The sequence below is a fragment of the Haliotis cracherodii genome, unplaced genomic scaffold, assembly GCF_022045235.1.
Source record: "Haliotis cracherodii isolate W230 unplaced genomic scaffold, xgHalCrac1.p SCAF_15, whole genome shotgun sequence".
NCBI lineage: Eukaryota > Metazoa > Mollusca > Gastropoda > Lepetellida > Haliotidae > Haliotis > Haliotis cracherodii.
The window spans coordinates 1,293,479-1,315,994 of NW_027266270.1; the positions used below are offsets into that span (position 1 = coordinate 1,293,479).

The 22,516-nt window shown below is 41.7% G+C and overlaps 1 protein-coding gene across 1 annotated transcript in view; it reads right to left on the reverse strand.

Moving 5' to 3' along the window:
- Nucleotides 1-2,489: 2,489 nt before the first annotated feature.
- The window catches only part of LOC139461696 (transient receptor potential cation channel subfamily A member 1 homolog), a 49,675-nt gene continuing 29,648 nt past the window's right edge, over nt 2,490-22,516 (reverse strand). The window contains exons 21-30 of the mRNA XM_071243156.1: nt 21,484-21,606; nt 20,640-20,743; nt 16,447-16,616; nt 15,834-15,951; nt 12,201-12,335; nt 10,089-10,289; nt 9,577-9,777; nt 8,896-8,964; nt 7,061-7,234; nt 2,490-3,748 (exon numbers count right to left, since the gene is read on the reverse strand). Of these exons, the coding sequence (XP_071099257.1) occupies nt 3,635-3,748; nt 7,061-7,234; nt 8,896-8,964; nt 9,577-9,777; nt 10,089-10,289; nt 12,201-12,335; nt 15,834-15,951; nt 16,447-16,616; nt 20,640-20,743; nt 21,484-21,606 (1,409 nt within the window). The 3' untranslated portion in view covers nt 2,490-3,634. The remainder of the gene's footprint in view (nt 3,749-7,060; nt 7,235-8,895; nt 8,965-9,576; nt 9,778-10,088; nt 10,290-12,200; nt 12,336-15,833; nt 15,952-16,446; nt 16,617-20,639; nt 20,744-21,483; nt 21,607-22,516) is intronic.

The window sequence follows — 22,516 nt, forward strand, 5'->3', positions numbered from 1 at the left end:
TGTGGATCTTCCGTTTTGTATCCCCAGTGATGAAGAATCACGGTGAGACCTGTCCTGTTCGACTGTATTGATTTTATCATCACAATGGTAAAAATGTCAGTGTAAAAACAATTAAGGACCTTTTTAATGATGTTAATTTTCATTTAATATTATGCTTTTTAAAAGAAATCGAACTTGTCCATAGATTTTGATGTACTTAATGTATTATTTTATAAATTGGTAGTGCTAATTTATAACTTACATGTAGATTGAGAGTGGCTGTACCCGCGAGGGGGGTTGAAGTAGCGTAAAATTATTGTCCCCCTAAGGGGGTATGTAAGTCCAAAATCATTCGAAGTATTCTTATGCATGCTAGACTTTTAAACGTAGCATTTTTGTCATTTTAATTTTAGGCTTAACTGATAAACTATCGCCAGTGACTGTGGGGTGATATAAAACCTACCGGGGTCCAAGCAGGAAGCAAAGGTACTGTAAGTCCCCATGGTCCCTAGTATGGTGATCACACTTCAGTGACTGACGATCTCAAACGAGGCCGAGTACCCAAAAGTAGCTGAGGTTATGAACTGGACCCCTTCGTAGACAATGGACGACTCAGAGTTGGTGGTCGACTCAGCAGAGCAGATATTCCAGAGGAGATTCCAAGTTTAGCAACCCTACAAAAGCATTGTCATATCACTGTTCATTACTGACATTCATTTGAGACTTGGGCATGCTGAACGGAATCATGTCTCGGCTGCATTAAGAGAGAAGTACTGGATCATTAAGGGTAACCCTGCTGTTCGTGACATTTTGTCTCACTGTTGTGGGTAGGACAGAAGGCCTCCATGTTGTCAAGAGTTCACGAGTGGTTTATGGCAGAACACAGATGTGAGTTTTTGTTTCCTTACCTTTATATTGTACAAATAAAACTTTTGATTTAAGTGATTATTATTATGCAACTTTGAATTAGAATGTTTGTTTACTTTAAATGGTTCAGGTTTGTGATAAAAACTGAGCAAGTGTTTTGTTTCTCGTTGTAGTTTTCTGAACCTCATCGTCACCAACGCATGTATTATAACGGTAACGCTAACGCTGCAAATGTTGTGAAAACGAAAATATGAATAAACTTTTGGTGAGCGTATCGTACTGTGTTTCTTGCCGCAACAGGGGCAGTCGGGTAGCCTAGTGGTTAAAGCGTTCGCTCGTCACGCCGAAGACCCGGGTTCGATTCTCCCGACATGGGTACAATGTGTGAAGCCCATTTCTGGTGTCCCCCGCCGTGATATTGCTGGAATATTGCTAAAAGCGGCGTAAAACCATACTCAATCACTCACTCAATTCTTGCCGCAACAAGGTTTGTTGGTTTATGTGTCAATATCACAAAGACATTTAAATTTGGTTTGACTGTATGTAGGGATTGTGTGCTGGAGAAAGGTCTTGCAAGTGTGGCTGAACTGTGATTATGAGAGTAAAGTTATGCAAGCTTGTTGAAGTGAGTGGACAGGCTTGCATGCTTTGCTTGATTTGTACATGTAACCATCTAAATTCTGGGCAGTCACTGACGAAACGTTCACCGGGTTGAACTGTTTGTCGTAGTTAAACCCTGAGGTTTGAGTGATGCCCCAAGCTTTAATGGTGTAAGTGTTATACTTTTATTGATTGTATTGGTTGTACGTGTTATGTTATCTTGAATCATTTGTGAATCTATGCAGAATGCAGAATGTATACTCAACAACAAAAGTTCTTGTGACACCAATATTTTAGTGTATTTTTCAAACAAGAAAAGTTTGGTTTTCAATATTGTAGCCCCATGCATTTCACTACCCAAGAATGGGTATAAAAACATGTGCGTTAACCATGTGGACACACACGCTATTGATTTGTAAATTTTCATTTTGGCATGTTCATGTTTTTTTTTATGAAATCACGCATTTTCTGAAGTCATTATGGCAAATTGAATCACAGGAGTCTTTTATCTGTTGCAAACCGAAATTGTTTCAGATTTGGTAAGAAACAAAACTTTGCATTAAATCTTACTCAATGTCACAGGAACTTTTGTTTTCAGTATAGAATGTAGACCAATATCGATTCCATTTGCTCACATGGATGTACATTTGGTGGCTCGTTGGAAAGCTCTCCAAATTCTAAGACATTTGATACCAAATCCGACACACCTATAAGTGGTCGTTAGCGAGATACAAACGTTTGAAGTTGTCCAAATTGACGTCAGAGGTCTCTGTTGGGAAGCGACCGCACACGCATGCGGGACACCTTGCTTGATAGCCAATGTCACCCTTTCAGTGTTTACAAAAGATTTCAAGGGATTTGGTAACTGCGAAGTGCTTCAAAACATCTGCACATTTACGCCCAAAACGAAAATTGGCACGTTTCTCAAACACACAAAATAGACCAATGTCGTTTCCGTTTGCTCACTTGGATATACTTTTGTTGGAGAGGTGAAAAAACACTTTTCTACAATATGAAGCGATTTTATTAAGTATCATGGCTCGTTTGAAAGCTCTCCTAATTCTAAGACGTAGTCGTTAGGGAAATACAACCGTTTGAATGTGTCCAAATTGACGTCAGAGGCCCCTGTGAGGAAGCGGCAGGGACGCCATGCTGGTTATTTAAACATAGCTGGATAGCCAATCTAACCCTTCCAATGTTTACAAAAGATTTCAAAACATTTGGTCACTGCAAAGTGCTTCAAAAGACCTGCACATTTTAGACAACAACGAAAATTGCCACGTTTCTCAAAACACACAATTTAGGCCCATGCCAGAGGCCTTTTGTTAGGATGCTACCGAGCGCACATGCGCGACACCATGGTGGATATTTTAACATAGCTGGATAGCAAATGTAACCCTTTCAAGACCGTAAAATCCAAATCCCACACTCCTTTGCGTCACAAAGTGATTATTCCAACAAGAGAAATTAACATACACATTTTTGTTGATATAGAACACCTGATAGAGAACTGACACCCTAATCATTCCACCCTTTCTTTTTCTATGTATGCCTCAATGAACGTGAATAAAATGAGTTTAACGTTGCGTTTAAGACCATTGCACTTATATAACGACGTAATGCACTCGTATATGGCTACTTGTACTGGTTCGAACTTATGCCGGTTTGATAGTGTTATTCCAATGAGATACCATGCTGCAGTTTAACCTGAATAATCCACTCAGACACCGTAAACTGACAACGAGCCAACAGTCATTGTTTCCCCCCCCGTTAATGTAGAGTGTCAGGCAGGGTAACAACAAGTACCATCTTCAAATATATTTTGGTATGAGGTGGGCACGGGATCGGACCGACGACGCCATATCCATAAGACAAAGGAGGAGCTGTTAATCAGCATTCAATTAAAACATTATTACCAAAACCTTGCTTAAACTAACAACATTAAATGTTACAAAATGACATGTTTCAGCCCAACAGTTTTCCTTTTACACAACTGCTTCACCTAGAAGTGAGTGCGTGAGTTACAATTTAACGCCCCTTTGGCATTATTTCAGCCATATAGCGACGACTTTACATAGAAGGCATCGTAGGTATTACTTCTTGGAAAAGAAAATATCTGTAAGATTACACTTCTTTAATAAAATATTTAGTATAAACTATGACACTCCTAGTTCCTGTTCGACTCCATTTAGCCGGGTTTGTCATGGTCACAGTGTTTCAGCAGTGTCAACACGTCTCTGTTCAGCGTCACAATCAGCCTCTCCAGCCGCCTCTGTTGCTTGGCAACACCATCAATAGATACCTGAAACATAATCAGATGATGATTCCCCCCCAAAAAACGGGAGAAAAAACATCATACGGACAGGATACCACTGTAGTGAGTGAGTGAGTATGGTTTTACGCCGCTTTTATCACAGCGGGGGACACCAGACACTAAACACGGGTAGGCTATCACTGTACAGCACTACACACGTGTAGGATATCACTGTACACAGGAAGTATATCACTGTTCAACACTAAACACGGGTAGGCTATCACTGTACAGAACGACACACGTGAAGGATATCACTGAACATCACTACACACGTGTAGTATATCACTGAACAGCAATACACACGTGGAGGATATCACTGAACAGCAATACACACGTGTAGGATATCACTGTTCAACACTACACACGGACAGGATACCACTGTAGTGAGTGAGTGAGTGAGTGAGTATGGTTTTACGCCGCTTTTATCACAGCGGGGGACACCAGACACTAAACACGGGTAGGCTATCACTGTACAGCACTACACACGTGAAGGATATCACTGTACACAGGAAGTATATCACTGTTCAACACTAAACACCGGTAGGCTATCACTGTACAGCACTACACACGTGAAGGATATCACTGTACACAGGAAGTATATCACTGTTCAACACTAAACACGGGTAGGCTATCACTGTACAGCACTACACACGTGAAGGATATCACTGTACACAGGAAGTATATCACTGTTCAACACTAAACACCGGTAGGCTATCACTGTACAGCACGACACACGTGAAGGATATCACTGTACACAGGAAGGATGTCACTGTTCAACAGTACACACGTGTAGGATATCACTGAACATCACTACACACGTGTAGGATATCAATGAACATCACTACACACGTGTAGGATATCACTGAACATCACTACACACGTGTAGGATATCACTGAACAGCAATACACACGTGAAGGATATCACTGTACACAGGAAGTATATCACTGTTCAACACTACACACGGGTAGGCTATTACGGAACAGCACTACACACGTGAAGGATATCACTGTACACAGGAAGAATATAACTGTTCAACACTACACACGGGTAGGCTGACACGGAGCAGCAGTACACACGGACAGCACCCCTGCAGTGAGTGAGTGAGTATGGTTTTACGCCACTTTTAGCAATATTCCAGCAATATCACGGCGGGGGACACCAGACACAAAACACCAGTAGGATATCACTGTACATCACTATACACAAATAGGATATCACTGTACAACACTTCACACGGGTAGGATATTACTGTACAACACTTCACACGGGTAGGATATCACTTTCCAACATTTCAAACGGGTAGGATATCACTTACCAACATTTCACACGGGCGGGATATCACTGTGCGGCACTACACACCGGAAGGATATCACTGTGCGCCACTACACACGGGTGGGATACCACCGAGCAGCACTAAACACTGGTAGGATTTCACTTTACAGCACTACACACGAGTTGGACATCACTGTATAATACTAAACACAGGCGGGATATCATTGTACAGTACTACACACAAGTTGAACATCACTGTACAGTACTACACACAGGCGGGATATCACTGTACAGTACAACAAACAGGCGTGATATCACTGTACAGTACTACACACAAGTTGAACATCACTGTACAGTACTACACACAGGCGGGATATCACTGTACAGTACAACAAACAGGCGTGATATCACTGTACAGTACTACACACAAGTTGAACATCACTGTACAGTACTACACACAGGCGGGATATCACTGTACAGTACAACAAACAGGCGGGATATCACTGTACAGTACAACAAACAGGCGTGATATCACTGTACAGTACAACAAACAGGCGGGATATCACTGTACAGTACTACAAACAGGCGGGGTATCACTGTATAGTACTACACACGAGTTGAACATCACTTTACAGTACTACACACAGGTGGGATATCACTGTACAGTACTACACACGAGTTGAACATCACTTTACAGTACTACATACAGGTGGGATATCACTGTACAGTACTACACACGAGTTGAACATCACTTTACAGTACTACACACGAGTTGGACATCACTGTACAGTACTACACACAGGTGGGATATCACTGTACAGTACTACACACGAGTTGAACATCACTTTACAGTACTACACACAGGCGGGATATCACTGTACAGTACTACACACAGGCGGAATATCACTGTACAGTACTACACACGGGCGGGATATCACTGTACAGTACTACACACAGGCGGGATATCACTGTACAGTACTACACACATGTAGGATATCACTGTACAGTACTACACACATGTAGGATATCACTGTACAGTACTACACACAGGCGGGGCATCACTGTACAGGAATACACACGAGTTTGACATCACTGTACAGTACAACACACAGGCGGGATATGACTGTACAGTACTACAAACATTCGGGATATCACTGTACAGTACTACACACGAGTTGAACATCGCTGTACAGTACTACAAACAGGCGGGGTATCACTGTACAGAGCTACACACGGGTGGGATATCACTGTACAGTTCTACAAACGGGCGGGATATCACTGTACAACACTACACACGAGTTGAACATCACTGCACAGCACTACACACGGGTAGGATACCACTGAGCAGCATTAAACATTGGTAGGATTTCACTTTACAGCACTACACACGTGTTGGACATCACTGTACGGTACTACACACAGGCGGGATATCAAAGTACAGTACTACACACGAGTTGGACATCACTGTACAGTACTACATACAGGCGGGATATCACTGTACAGTACTACACACAGGCGGAATATCACTGTACAGTACTACACACGGGCGGGATATCACTGTACAGTACTACACACAGGCGGGATATCACTGTACAGTACTACACACATGTAGGATTTCACTTTACAGCACTACACACGTGTTGGACATCACTGTACAGTACTACACACAGGCGGGATATCAATGTACAGTACTACATAAGGACAGGATATCGCTGTGCAGTACTACATGTACATTCGGGTAGGATATCACTGAGCAGTGCTACAAACGGGAAAGTTATCACCATACAGCACTACGGGTAGGGTCCCACCACCACCCCCCACCCCACCCCACCCCCACACGCACACACACACGCGCACACACACGCACACGCACACGCACACACGCACACGCACGCACACACACACACACACACACACACACACACGCACACGCACACGCACACGCGCACGCGCACACGCGCACGCACACGCACACGCACACGCACACGCACACGCACACGCACACGCGCACACGCACACACACTCACCAACACCGTGTTCTCCTCCTTCTCAATTCTCTGGTTCCACCACCATATCGAAGAGCTCATAAACTTTTTCCATAGCCAGGGCATCTTCTTCTTCTTCTGCGCATTTCTCTTTCTGTATAACCTTTCTCTTAGCGAGTTCCATAGAACCTTCTCCACATCCAGCACTAGTTCAATCTTTTAGAAAAAGCACACCTTGTATTAACCTGGGGCAACAAACAAGTATGCTTTGCCGCACTCAACAATATTCCAGCTATATGACGGCAGTCTGTAAACAATCGAGTCTGGACCAGACAATCCAGTGATTGGCATCATGAGCATCGATCCACGCAATTGAGATCGATGACATGCATCAACCAAGTCAACGACCCTGACCACCTGATCCCGTTAGTCGCCTCTTACGACAAGCATAGGTTGCTGAAGAGTATGCTTTGTAAAACGAATAAAACACTTGAATGAATTAACGAAATTAGGATTCGTTACACAATGCAGAGATATTTGTGAGGTAGTTTAATGCTTGACTATTTATCTTATAGACTACACACAGAACACTTATTTTGGGGTTTTGTGTCCCAAGCTTCTCTGTTGATTACGGGGATGTGGGTGGCACAGTCGCCCGAGGCAAATTCACTGTGCAGGGTTATGTATCTTAGACGTACCAGAAACATATGATCGTGGGTCCGATCACGGTTTCGCCAGATTATATATTTAGGTTTGTCAGTACCACTCCCTAATTGTGGACTTCAGCAAAGTAGTGAACGTTGAAGACCTTTATCACTTGGGCTACTTTATCTGAAGAAAAGTGATATAACAGAGGTTCGGTGTTAATTCTCCGGTTAACCCAATTCTGCTATATGGGGCTTGCGTTGGGGTGTTAAGTTGAGTCTGCGTGAAAACGCCTGTTACAAGTGAAGAATTCCACCTCAAATCATATTTCAATAGGAGAATGCACTTTATATTCATACCTACAATCGTGTTTAAAGTAGTGGTGCAGTATTCTTACGAATGCCTGAAAGAAGATACGTGAAAAGGTGAAAAAGTAATAGGGCTTCAAAGGTTAAGAATATTGTCTTTTATGCAGGATTTGGCTATAACGGGAGCAATAATTTGTACTTAATACTTCAGCTTTTTTTCTCAGAGTTTGGATTTTGTGCGAAGGAAAATACGGACAGGATTGACACGATGCGCCCCTACAGGCACCAAAACCAATAGTTACACCATTTATATTATAAAATATCCTTTATGATGAAGTGATGAGTGTTTCAAAATTTAGAGTAGCCCTGGCTGCTTTTAGATGTTGTTCCTTCCAATTAAAACTAGAAGATATATTTGGCAGCCAAGAGAGCCGCGAGTGTATAAGTTATGTAACTGTAACACTATTGACGATGAGGTCTACTTTGTACACTTTGCAGTGCTGTTGATGCCACAAAACAAAACATAGTTTGAAAGACCTTATGTTTTGTACCCATCTCGTTGTCAATGTAATCAGCTGAAGAGTTCCTCCGACCTGTGTACAATTAGAAATCTTGCAATTTACGTTTCTTATGCAGTGTGAGTGAGTTGGGTTTAACGCCGCTTTTAACAATATTTCAGTTATATCACGGCGTCGTATCTCATGCAATACTTAAGAGACAATGTAAACTGTATTAACATAACATGTATTACCCTCTCTCCAGTGTGACATTTTTGTCACCCCACGTGTGATATGGGCCTATGGCCTCCTCACATTTCTTGAATGAACTTTTACACTTCGGGCTTTCGTTCCACCCCATGCTGACACACTGATATTACTGAAATATCATGCAAGGCAGCTTTAAACCTATCTGTCGATTCCTTACATGCATAGCTGTCTGCTTGAAGGCTGCTCGTAGAAGTGTCCCCTTGATGTCATCCACAGCCAAACCGACCTGGTGGGTGGAAAGGCTTGAAAGTGTTACCTTGACAACTGGCACAACCTGAATGGATTCCGATGCCCCAAACTTCACTTTCGCTCAAAACCCAAAAGGTATTTTCCTGTACCTTATACTCGCCAAAACAAAATTGTGTTGTGTCCATGGCTATGGTGACATGGTATTTCTCATATTCTCATACAAACATGTCGGCAGTAAACTATCAGATAGGTATGAGTGTTCTCATGCTCCATGCATATACATTATACAACCAAGTATAATTGTCCTTGTGTCCCTTGCATATACATTATACAACCAAGTATAATTGTTCTTGTGTCCCTTGCATATACATTATACAACCAAGTATAATTGTTCTTGTGTCCCTTGCATATACATTATACAACCAAGTATAATTGTTCTTGTGCCCCATGCATATACATTATACAACCAAGTATAATTGTTCTTGTGTCCCTTGCATATACATTATACAACCAAGTATATTGTTCTTGTACTTGTGCCCAGTGTATCACAAATCAATATCACCAATGTCTGTTTATAGAACATACGTAACCAGTTCTGACAACAATTACAAAATTATATCTTTGGGATCAAGCAATCAATGAGACTTACCAGTAAGTTCATTAGGACAATAGACGCCAGTGTGACGAAGATGGAGAAGAGGACGGATGTTGCTGGCGGGTACAGCAGGTTGGTGGTGTCTGTTGCTGTGGTGTCATTGAGACCAGCGTTGAAGATGTCATTATAGTCCATCTCCCCCACGAACATAACGGCTGTTTTCAGGATGGAGTTGGCCACGTCTCTAAATGGCACCTATTCACGAATAATGGTCGGGATTGTATTGGGTATTTTGGAGTATGTATTCAATAAGTTTTAGACATAAAACACATTTATTGTATATCTCCAGTTAAATAATGTGACACAGTTTATCTATTCATGGGTTTTATTTAAATATTTTACAGGGGATATATCTTCTTGAAAATATGACTTCATCTGATTGTGGCCAAGGTAAGGTACTATGGTACTTAGTTCCATGTGTGATCTACGATGCATCGGATCATTATTGCTTCGTTCGAGTTGCTAAATCGGGCTTCCATTGAGAACAAGGGGAACCTATTGTATACCTGATTTTGTAAAAGTGTGTGGAATCCGAGGGCGAAGGCGAGTAGGAGTGAGAAGAACACCGTAAACACCTTGAGAAACGTCCAACAGACGAGCTGGAACATGACGACATACAGGCCTAGGGACGTGAAGGCCTTGAGGTACAGCACTAGGTCAATCCAGGAGAAGAAGAGGGCGAAGGTGCCAAGAGACCACTGCCAGTCCTGAACAGAAGAACACTGGTAACTGCAAGGTTTGTCCTAAGAGATAACAATGTAACACACCTTCCGCCAACAACAATACCAGTTCATGTGACTCGCGGTCCCGCTCCTCAATAATGTTTTACTTCAGTATATTGCATGTTAAGGAACTCACACTCAAGCTCACACTCATACTCACTCTCACAATCACAATCACAATCACACTCACACTCACTCTCACACTCACACTCACACTCACTCTCACTCTCACTCTCACACTCACACTCACTCTCACTCTCACACTCACACTCACACTCACACTCACACTCACGCTCACTCTCACTCTCACTCTCACTCTCACACTCACTCTCACTCTCACTCTCACTCTCACTCTCACACTCACTCTCACTCTCACTCTCAAACACACTCTCACTCTCACTCTCACTCTCACACTCACTCTCACACTCACTCTCACACTCACTCTCACACTCACTCTCACTCTCACTCTCAAACACACGCTCACTCTCAAACACACTCTCACTCTCACTCTCACTCTCACTCTCACACTCACTCTCACTCTCACTCTCAAACACACGCTCACTCTCACTCTCACACTCACTCTCACTCTCACTCTCACTCTCAAACACACTCTCACTCTCACTCTCACACTCACTCTCACACTCACACTCACTCTCACTCTCACTCTCACTCTCACTCTCACACTCACACTCACTCTCACACTCACTCTCACATTTACACTCACACTCACTCTCACACTCACACTCACTCTCACACTCACTCTCACTCTCACACTCACTCTCACTCTCACTCTCACTCTCAAACACACTCTCACTCTCACTCTCACACTCACTCTCACATTTACACTCACACTCACTCTCACACTCACACTCACTCTCACACTCACTCTCACTCTCACTCTCACTCTCACTCTCACTCTCAAACACACTCTCACTCTCACTCTCACACTCACTCTCACACTCACACTCACTCTCACTCTCACTCTCACACTCACACTCACACTCACACTCACTCACACTCTCACTCTCACTCTCACTCTCACACTCACTCTCACTCTCACACTCACTCTCACTCTCACACTCACTCTCACTCTCACTCTCACTCTCACTCTCACTCTCAAACACACTCTCACTCTCACTCTCACACTCACTCTCACACTCACACTCACTCTCACTCTCACTCTCACACTCACTCTCACACTCACACTCACTCTCACTCTCACTCTCACTCTCACACTCACACTCACTCTCACTCTCACACTCACTCTCACTCTCACACTCACTCTCACATTTACACTCACACTCACTCTCACTCTCACTCTCACTCTCACACTCACTCTCACTCTCACTCTCACTCTCACTCTCAAACACACTCTCACTCTCACTCTCACACTCACTCTCACACTCACACTCACTCTCACTCTCACTCTCACTCTCACTCTCACACTCACTCTCACTCTCACGCTAACACTCACTCTCACTCTCACTCTCACTCTCACACTCACTTTCACTCTCACTCTCACACTCACTCTCAATCCCACTCTCGGAACCGAAACATCATGTTCCATTCTTGAATATTGACACGTGAATATTGTAATTAATTAAGCATAAACACGTATGTAATGCAATGTAAACAGTTAAATGGGAAAACTGTGAAAAGGCGACTGATGCTCGTTTGCCATATGCATTACATACACTTGGCTAGCATCGACCCTATCTGGCTATACCAATTCAGTACAGGTGCTGCTTGAGAGCTGTCTACAAGAAGATACATGTTAAACCAAAGTGTCCATACGAGCGGCCAAAACAAAATGTTATTCATTGAATAGAATTGCCCTTAAACAGACATTTCAATAACATTGTGCAGTGTAGATATGTTGTTATGCTGCGGCCTCACCTGTCGGTAGCCTGTGGTTACGGTGCACTCACTGAACTCCAACAGAAGGAGAAACGTGAAGATGTAGGCGACCCACTCAACGTAACTCTCCAGATTACTCAAGTATGCTGTCCGCATGTTGATCATCTGCACTATCTGCAAATACACGCATACCGATCGACACTCTTTCCTCTATTTCTATCACTATTTGTTATTTCATGTGAACAATTGACTTACCTTTGCATGCTTCCTTTCTATCAGTCACACAACTTGCTTCCTTTCTATCAGTCACTTAACGTTGCTTCCTTTCTATCAGTCACACAACGTTGCTTCCTTTCTATCAGTCACACAACGTTGTTTCCTTTCTATCAGTCACTTAACGTTGCTTCCTTTCCATCAGTCACACAACGTTGCTTCATTTCTATCAGTCACACAACGTTGCTTCATTTCTATCAGTCACACAACGTTGCTTCCTTTCTATCAGTCACACAATGTTGCTTCATTTCTATCAGTCACACAACTTTGTTTCCTTTCTATCAGTGACACAACTTTGCTTCCTTTCTATAAGTCACACAACGTTGCTTCATTTCTATCAGTCACACAACCTTGCTTCCTTTCTATCAGTCACACAACTTTGCTTTCTGTCCATCAGTCACACAACGTTGCTTCCTTCCTATCAGTCACACAACGTTGCTTCCTTTCTATCAGTCACACAACGTTGCTTCATTTCTATCAGTCACTTAACGTTGCTTCCTTTCTATAAGTCACACAGCTTTGTTTCCTTTCTATCAGTCACACAATTTTGCTTCCTTTCTATCAGCCACACAATTTTGCTTCCTTTCTATCAGCCACACAACGCTGCTTCCTTTCTATTAGTCACACAACGTTGTTTCCTTTCTATCAGTCACACAACTTTTCTTCCTTTCCATCAGTCACAGAACCTTGCTTCCTTTCTATCAGTCACACAACTTTGCTTCCTTCCCATCAGTCACACAGCTTTGTTTCCTTTCTATCAGTCACTTAACGTTGCTTCCTTTCTATCAGTCACACAACGTTGCTTCCTTTCTATCAGTCACACAACTTGCTTCCTTTTTATCAGCCACACAACCTTGCTTCATTTCTATCAGTCACACAACGTTGCCTCATTTCTATCAGTCACACAACTTTGTTTCCTTTCTATCAGTCACACAACTTGCTTCCTTTTTATCAGTCACACAACGTTGCTTCATTTCTATCAGTCACACAACTTTGCTTCATTTCTATCAGTCACACAACTTTGTTTCCTTTCTATCAGTCACACAACGTTGCTTCATTTCTATCAGTCACACAACGTTGCTTCATTTCTATCAGTCACACAACTTTGCTTCCTTTCTATCAGTCACACAACTTGCTTCCTTTTTATCAGTCACACAACGTTGCTTCATTTCTATCAGTCACACAACGTTGCTTCATTTCTATCAGTCACACAACTTTGCTTCCTTTCTATCAGTCACACAACTTGCTTCCTTTTTATCAGTCACACAACGTTGCTTCATTTCTATCAGTCACACAACTTTGCTTCCTTTCTATCAGCCACACAACTTGCTTCCTTTTTATCAGTCACACAACGTTGCTTCCTTTCTATCAGTCACACAACTTTGCTTCCTTTCTATCAGCCACACAACTTGCTTCCTTTTTATCAGCCACACAACGTTTCTTCATTTCTATCAGTCACACAACGTTGCTTCCTTTCTATCAGTCACACAACTTTGTTTCCTTTCTATCAGTCACACAACGTTGCTTCCTTTCTATCAGCCACACAACTTGCTTCATTTCTATCAGTCACACAACTTTGTTTCCTTTCTATCAGTCACACAACGTTGCTTCCTTTTTATCAGTCACATAACTTGCTTCATTTCTATCAGTCACACAACGTTGTTTCCTTTCTATCAGTCACACAACCTTGCTTCATTTCTATCAGTCACACAACGTTGCTTCATTTTTATCAGCCACACAACTTTGTTTCCTTTCTATCAGTCACACAACTTTGTTTCCTTTCTATCAGTCACATAACTTTGTTTCCTTTTTATCAGTCACACAACGTTGTTTCCTTTCTATCAGTCACACAACCTTGCTTCATTTCTATCAGTCACACAACGTTGCTTCATTTTTATCAGCCACACAACTTTGTTTCCTTTCTATCAGTCACACAACTTTGTTTCCTTTCTATCAGTCACACAACTTTGTTTCCTTTCTATCAGTCACACAACTTGCTTCCTTTTTATCAGTCACACAACGTTGCTTCATTTCTATCAGTCACACAACGTTGCTTCATTTCTATCAGTCACACAACTTTGCTTCCTTTCTATCAGTCACACAACTTGCTTCCTTTTTATCAGTCACACAACGTTGCTTCATTTCTATCAGTCACACAACTTTGCTTCCTTTCTATCAGCCACACAACTTGCTTCCTTTTTATCAGTCACACAACGTTGCTTCCTTTCTATCAGTCACACAACTTTGCTTCCTTTCTATCAGCCACACAACTTGCTTCCTTTTTATCAGCCACACAACGTTGCTTCATTTCTATCAGTCACACAACGTTGCTTCCTTTCTATCAGTCACACAACTTTGTTTCCTTTCTATCAGTCACACAACGTTGCTTCCTTTCTATCAGCCACACAACTTGCTTCATTTCTATCAGTCACACAACTTTGTTTCCTTTCTATCAGTCACACAACGTTGCTTCCTTTTTATCAGTCACATAACTTGCTTCATTTCTATCAGTCACACAACGTTGTTTCCTTTCTATCAGTCACACAACCTTGCTTCATTTCTATCAGTCACACAACGTTGCTTCATTTTTATCAGCCACACAACTTTGTTTCCTTTCTATCAGTCACACAACTTTGTTTCCTTTCTATCAGTCACACAACTTTGTTTCCTTTTTATCAGTCACACAACGTTGCTTCATTTCTATCAGTCACACAACCTTGCTTCCTTTCTATCAGTCACACAACCTTGCTTCCTTTCTATCAGTCACACAACGTTGCTTCCTTTCTATCAGTCACACAACGTTGCAGCAGCGGACATGAAAGTCGTTTCGGAAGGACTGTTGACACAGACATGTGAAAGAAGGATAGACTATACTAGAGATAGGGAATGCATCATGAAGGAGGTACATGGTATATTAAGTAGGGCGGGCTGACAGTAAAGACTGATAATGAAAAAACAAGAGAAGGCGGGGCTGAAGACGAATTACAAAGATGAGCACAGCAAACCAGGCAGATACATAAGATTAAAATATTTATCAATGTGTTTTCTAGTGGAAGATTTTACGTGCTATTTTCTGAGGTACGAGTCAAAAATGGATACCCAACTAGAACGTTTGAGGGCAACGTTTATCATAACTGATATGGTTGCGCCATGATATCTGTTTGGGCTGAAATTGACGTCTATACTTGTGGTGTGTAGACTGAGGTAGATATTCCATACTTGTGACGTAAAGTGTTTCAGTCAGGAACTAGCCCTTAGCTTTTTGATGGATAAGACAACGTCAGCCAAACAAAGCAAGTCTGCGAATCGGATGCTTGAATATTCCTTAGATTTAGGAAGATATTAGAAATTCAAAACCGCACAAGTGAAAACAATGTGATTCAGATTGCAGGTATTCACCTCAAAGAATGCTCCTACGCCCATGACGACATACAAAAGGATTTTCTCTACAACAAGCCCGTAGCTGACATCCCTGGAGCATGTGTTGTGGTTGATTGATGTGGATACCGCCTCGGTACTGAAGACGAAGTGAAGGTGCAGGATAAAATTAACTGTTCTATCGAAATGAAAAGTACAGTCATGTACAACCTTAGTCTGCCACAAAATCACAACTATCTACACAATCTATGGTGAGGCAGATATCGTCCAGGTGATCATGACATTCTACATCACTATCTTCTCAACCAAAACCTAACGACAGCTACAGCCATATTTGTAGGATTACTAGAGCGTGAGAATATGGCTTTACGCTGCCTTTAGCAATATGCAAGCAACATCACGACGGTGAATACCAAATAAGGGCCTCACACGCAGGCGAAAGCCTGAACCACAAGGCTACCAAAGTGTCCCAGAATGACTGGTAGTGTATGAGCCTGGGATTACCATTTTACCATTCTGTTTGAATCGTAGGAATTTGAATTACACTTAACATGAATGTACCTCCGTGAATGTGTACACAATTCAAAATATATATCCAATTAGAATGTACTGAATGTCTTTGATGTGAGCTTACTAGCCGCGGGGATGAGTGGACTGGAGCATGTATCTCGTCAGCAGGATGACAAAGAAAAGATGAACGCCGAAGTTAGCCAGATAATAGTAGGCCCCAAAATGCCACCATTTCCTCTTGATGAGTTTGTTGACCAACGGATGCTGCAGCAGCTCATCCCTGTTACACTCCACCTGTCATATAAATATTTGGTACACATGTAGTGTCACGTTATCTAGATACAGAGCTTCATGTGTAGTGTCACGTTATCTAGATACAGCGCTTCATGTGTAGTGTCACGTTATCTAGATACAACGCTTCATGTGTAGTGTCACGTTATCTAGATACAGCGCTTCATGTGTAGTGTCACATTATCTAGATACAACGCTTCATGTGTAGTGTCACGTTATCTAGATACAACCCTTCATGTGTAGTGTCACATTATCTAGATACAACGCTTCATGTGTAGTGTCACATTATCTAGATACAACGCTTCATGTGTAGTGTCACATTATCTAGATACAACGCTTCATGTGTAGTGTCACGTTATCTAGATACAACGCTTCATGTGTAGTGTCTTATTATCTAGATACAGCGCTTCATGTGTAGCATCACATTTTCTAGATACAGCACTTCATGTGTAGCGTCACGTTATCTAGATACAACGCTTCATGTGTAGTGTCACGTTATCAAGATACAACGCTACACGTGTAGTGTCACGTTATTTAGATTCAACGCTTGTAGCATCACATTGTCTAGATACAGTTTGTTTGTTTGTTTGTTGTTTAACGCCGCACTCAACAATATTCCAGCTATATGACGGCGTGTCACGTGATCTAGATACAACGCATCACGTGTAGTATCACATTGTCTAGATACAGCACTTCATGTTTAGTATCACATTGTCTAGATACAACGCTTTATGTGTAGCATCACAGTGTCTTGATACACAACTTCACATGTTGTGTCACGTTATCTAAATACAACGCATCACGTGTAGTGTCACATTGTCTAGATACAGCACTTCATGTGTAGTATCACATTGTCTAGATACAGCACTTCATGTGTAGTATCACATTGTCTAGATACAGCACTTCATGTGTAGTATCACATTGTCTAGATACAGCACTTCATGTGTAGTATCACATTGTCTAGATACAGCACTTCATGTGTAGTATCACATTGTCTAGATACAGCACTTCATGTGTAGTATCACAGTGTCTAGATACAACGCTTTATGTGTAGCATCACAGTGTCTAGATACACAGCTTCACATGTTGTGTCACGTTATCTAAATACAACGCATCACGTGTAGTGTCACATTGTCTAGATACAGCACTTCATGTGTAGTATCACATTGTCTAGATACAGCACTTCATGTGTAGTATCACATTGTCTAGATACAGCACTTCATGTGTAGTATCACATTGTCTAGATACAGCACTTCATGTGTAGTATCACAGTGTCTAGATACATAGAGGTTATCACGCGAGTGTGTTTGGGGATGGTAAATATCCTCCATTAGGAATAAACATTGTATTTAGCTAGCCTTGGCGAGCTAAATACATAGTGTTTATTCCTAATACAGGATATTTACCATCCCCAAACACACAAGCGTGATAACCTCTTTATCATATAATGTCATTCTTTAATTCTGTGCTTTAAAAATCGCTTTCCCTCTCTCACAAACATTACCGAAATATCGCGAGTTTTCCTGGAATGCGCGCATTAATATTTATTACGTCACAGGGTAAGTGATATGACAGTGACAGTAGCCAATATAGTTCCAACTGAAATCTGTTTCTTATACAGTGGCGAAGCAACATATACGCAAAACAACAGTTGTTTTTAATTGTCTTTCGCGGCAATCCATCAGTCTGTCCAGTGGAGTAACTGTCCTTTGTCAAAGGGAAGCTACTCTAACCCTAGTCTATGAGACGTCACGGCCACGGTCAGACGTTGTTGACAGTCGGTCTGTCCTGTCATAACGTTAAGAAGTGTAGTCAGATGTACACACAGCGACAAAACGAAACAAAGATAACGATTCAAACATATTTCGGCCAAATCCAACTATTTTTATTTGTGGAGAAGGTTTCAAGCCGCAGAGGTCTACAAGCCCAGATATGGCTACTGATCCCGCTTGGTTAGGCCTAGTGCCCTCGCAAAATTGTTTCGAAATTTATATCTCCAAAGTTGCCAAAACTTATAAAATGCCTTATCTACGTCACAGTTAGACACTGATTTTCAGTATATTAGACTGTTCTTTTGATAATGATAGCAATTATCCCTGTAGTTTATCTAGATTCCCGATGGTTAATTCTGACTCGATCGCCGAATGACGAGGGTGACGCCATGTTTGTTTATAAACACTGAAAGTAGTCCCCACTTGAGCTTTGATATTTGCATCTCTATCCGCTTATGACCCCAACGGATATCGTTTTTTTCCGTTGGCTTTATCCTGCCGAGAAACCTATCCATTATATGATAAAACGCTTTATGTGTAACATCACAGTGTCTAGATACAGAACTTCACATGTAACATCACAGTGTCTAGATACAGAACTTCACATGTAGCATCACAGTGTCTAGATACAGAACTTCACATGTAGCATCACAGTGTCTAGATACAGAACTTCACATGTAACATCACAGTGTCTAGATACAGAACTTCACATGTAGTGTCACAGTGTCTAGATACAGAACTTCACATGTAGCATCACAGTGTCTAGATACAGAACTTCACATGTAGCATCACAGTGTCTAGATACAGAACTTCACATGTAGCATCACAGTGTCTAGATACAGAACTTCACATGTAGTGTCACAGTGTCTAGATACAGAACTTCATATGTAGCATCACAGTGTCTAGATACAGAACTTCACATGTAGTGTCACAGTGTCTAGATACAGAACTTCACATGTAGCATCACAGTGTCTAGATACAGAACTTCACATGTAGCATGACAGTGTCTAGATACAGAACTTCACATGTAGTGTCACAGTGTCTAGATACAGAACTTCACATGTAGCATCACAGTGTCTAGATACAGAACTTCACATGTAGCATCACAGTGTCTAGATACAGAACTTCACATGTAGTGTCACAGTGTCTAGATACAGAACTTCACATGTAGTGTCACAGTGTCTAGATACAGAACTTCACATGTAGCATCACAGTGTCTAGATACAGAACTTCACATGTAGTGTCACAGTGTCTAGATACAGAACTTCACATGCAGTGTCACAGTGTCTAGATACAGAACTTCACATGTAGTGTCACAGTGTCTAGATACAGAACTTCACATGTAGCATCACAGTGTCTAGATACAGAACTTCACATGTAGCATCACAGTGTCTAGATACAGAACTTCACATGTAGCATCACAGTGTCTAGATACAGAACTTCACATGTAGTGTCACAGTGTCTAGATACAGAACTTCACATGTAGTGTCACAGTGTCTAGATACAGAACTTCACATGTAGCATCACAGTGTCTAGATACAGAACTTCACATGTAGTGTCACAGTGTCTAGATACAGAACTTCACATGTAGCATCACAGTGTCTAGATACAGAACTTCACATGTAGCATCACAGTGTCTAAATACAGAACTTCACATGCAGTGTCACAGTGTCTAGATACAGAACTTCACATGTAGTGTCACAGTGTCTAGATACAGAACTTCACATGTAGCATCAAAGCGTCTAGATACAGAACTTCACATGTAGCATCACAGTGTCTAGACACAGAACTTCACCTCGTTGAAAGCTGCATTCGACGATTGTCAATACTACGTCGCATGTTCAGGTGAATTTTATTCAGGCTCTTGTCATACCGACATGTTTGAGTTTCAGGCAAATTTTTGTTGTACAGACGTACGTTCTTTGTGGGCAGGATACGCCCACCTTTTCGCAAACACCTGGTATCATCCCTTTTTGATAGTGATTCATACACACATGCTCATGATATAGTCGCAATCGTACAATCGACTCTGTTTTTATAGAGATTTCTTAAGTCTATTGAAAGGGTATTGTATGACATGTGTCAAATACCAAAGTTCGTGTAATGATGTATAATATTCTGCTCAGACTTGCATCATTTTGGATTTTCATCTTCTACCAAGCTGATATGACGTGATATGGAGTAAATACCATTAAATAGTGGCGTTAAACAAAACGGACTCACTCAAGAGAGGGAAATCTCCTAAAAGAATTACCATGATAGACAGTGGGTGGTTGTTTTTGATCACACTAGCCCTGTGGGTGTACGGAACTTTTTTCTTTTCGAGGTCAACCTCAGTGTGTTTCTTCTTCTTTCTATCTGAAAGAAAGAATCATAATAGTGCAGGCTGTTTAAACATGTTTAACTACATTCACATTACAAAACTACATGTACATTGACTATATCTGTTATCTCGAAGAGGATACGTGCATTATTACCAATATGGAATCATTCAATAGGAATCAGACTTTTCATATTTTTTCTTATACAAAAACCTTGTTTCCATTTGTGTTAAGATTCTGCAACCTGCAATATGTCGTGAATAGATATAAAATGATTGATACTGGGACGTTGTACATTTAACGTTGTTGTTGATATAAGCAGTTAACAGTACGCCAATATTGACTGAGACATTGTTGCCGTGGCAGCACGTAGTGTGTCCGTAGTAACGCACCAGGGCTAGAGACCCGGCGTTTAAGATCGTGATTGTCAGTTCGAATTCCAGAATTTCCCAGACAATGTTTCTTGGTTTTAGCATTATACCAGTGTATGTTGGTTGCATCGAAAAAAGCGACATATCCCTTTCCATATTCATAAGAAATCACTGCCCAAAACAGAGTCGAATGTACGATTCCGACCATAGCATGAGCATGTTTTAGAATCACCATGACTCGTGACGACACCAGGAGTTCATGAAAAGGTGAGACTGTCCTGCTCCACCGGTGGCACCCGTCACAAAAGTATACCAAGGGAAGTCAGATTTGGAAATGTCATTCACTTCACTACCATTAAAACAACTTTCTGAAAGCTGAACTGAGGAATGAAGGCTGTATGTTTACCCGGAATTGCCCAGTTTTCATATAGGTCGTCAACGAATTCGAAGTTGTACTTTTGTTCCTCCTTTCCTGTTTCACCGTTGACTACGGTTTCTGTACATCTCTCTAGCACCTCGTACGCCAAGTCTGAAACAAACAGTTTGGTGAAAATGTTGTTTCAGGTGACACTTTTGATAAAATGCTTCTTCCGATGACTAGTTAACAACAGAGCGTGTGAATAAATGTCAACGGGTGCACAAACACGTGTGTCATCTATGCTCACGCTAAATCTGCAACAAACGATTGTCTGAAGGTGTATGGGTATCATCTGTGCCCGCGCTAGGTCTAAAACAAGCGACTGTCTGAAGGTTTATGGGTGTCATCAATGCCCACGATAGATCTGAAGCAAGTAACTGTCTGAAGGTGTATGGGTATCATCTGTGCCCGCGCAAGGTCTGAAACAAGCGACTGTCTGAATGTGTATGGGTGTCATCTGTGTCAACGAAAGATCTAAAACAAACGACTGTCTGAAGGTGTATGGGTATCATCTGTGTCCACGATAGATCCGAAACAAACGACTGTCTGAAGGTGTATGGGTATCATCTGTGTCCACGATAGATCTAAAACAAACGACTGTCTGAAGGTGTATGGGTGTCATCTGTGTCCACACTTGATCTGAAACAAACGACTGTCTGAATGTGTATGGGTGCCATCTGTGTCCACACTAGGTCTCAAACAAGCGACTGTCTGAAGGTGTATGGGTGTCATCTGTGTCCACACTAGGTCTCAAACAAGCGACTGTCTGAAGGTGTATGGGTGTCATCTGTGTCCACACTAGGTCTCAAACAAGCGACTGTCTGAAGGTGTATGGGTATCATCTGTGCCCGCGCAAGGTCTGAAACAAGCGACTGTCTGAATGTGTATGGGTGTCATCTGTGTCAACGAAATATCTAAAACAAACGACTGTCTGAAGGTGTATGGGTATCATCTGTGTCCACGATAGATCTAAAACAAACGACTGTCTGAAGGTGTATGGGTGTCATCTATGTCCACGCTA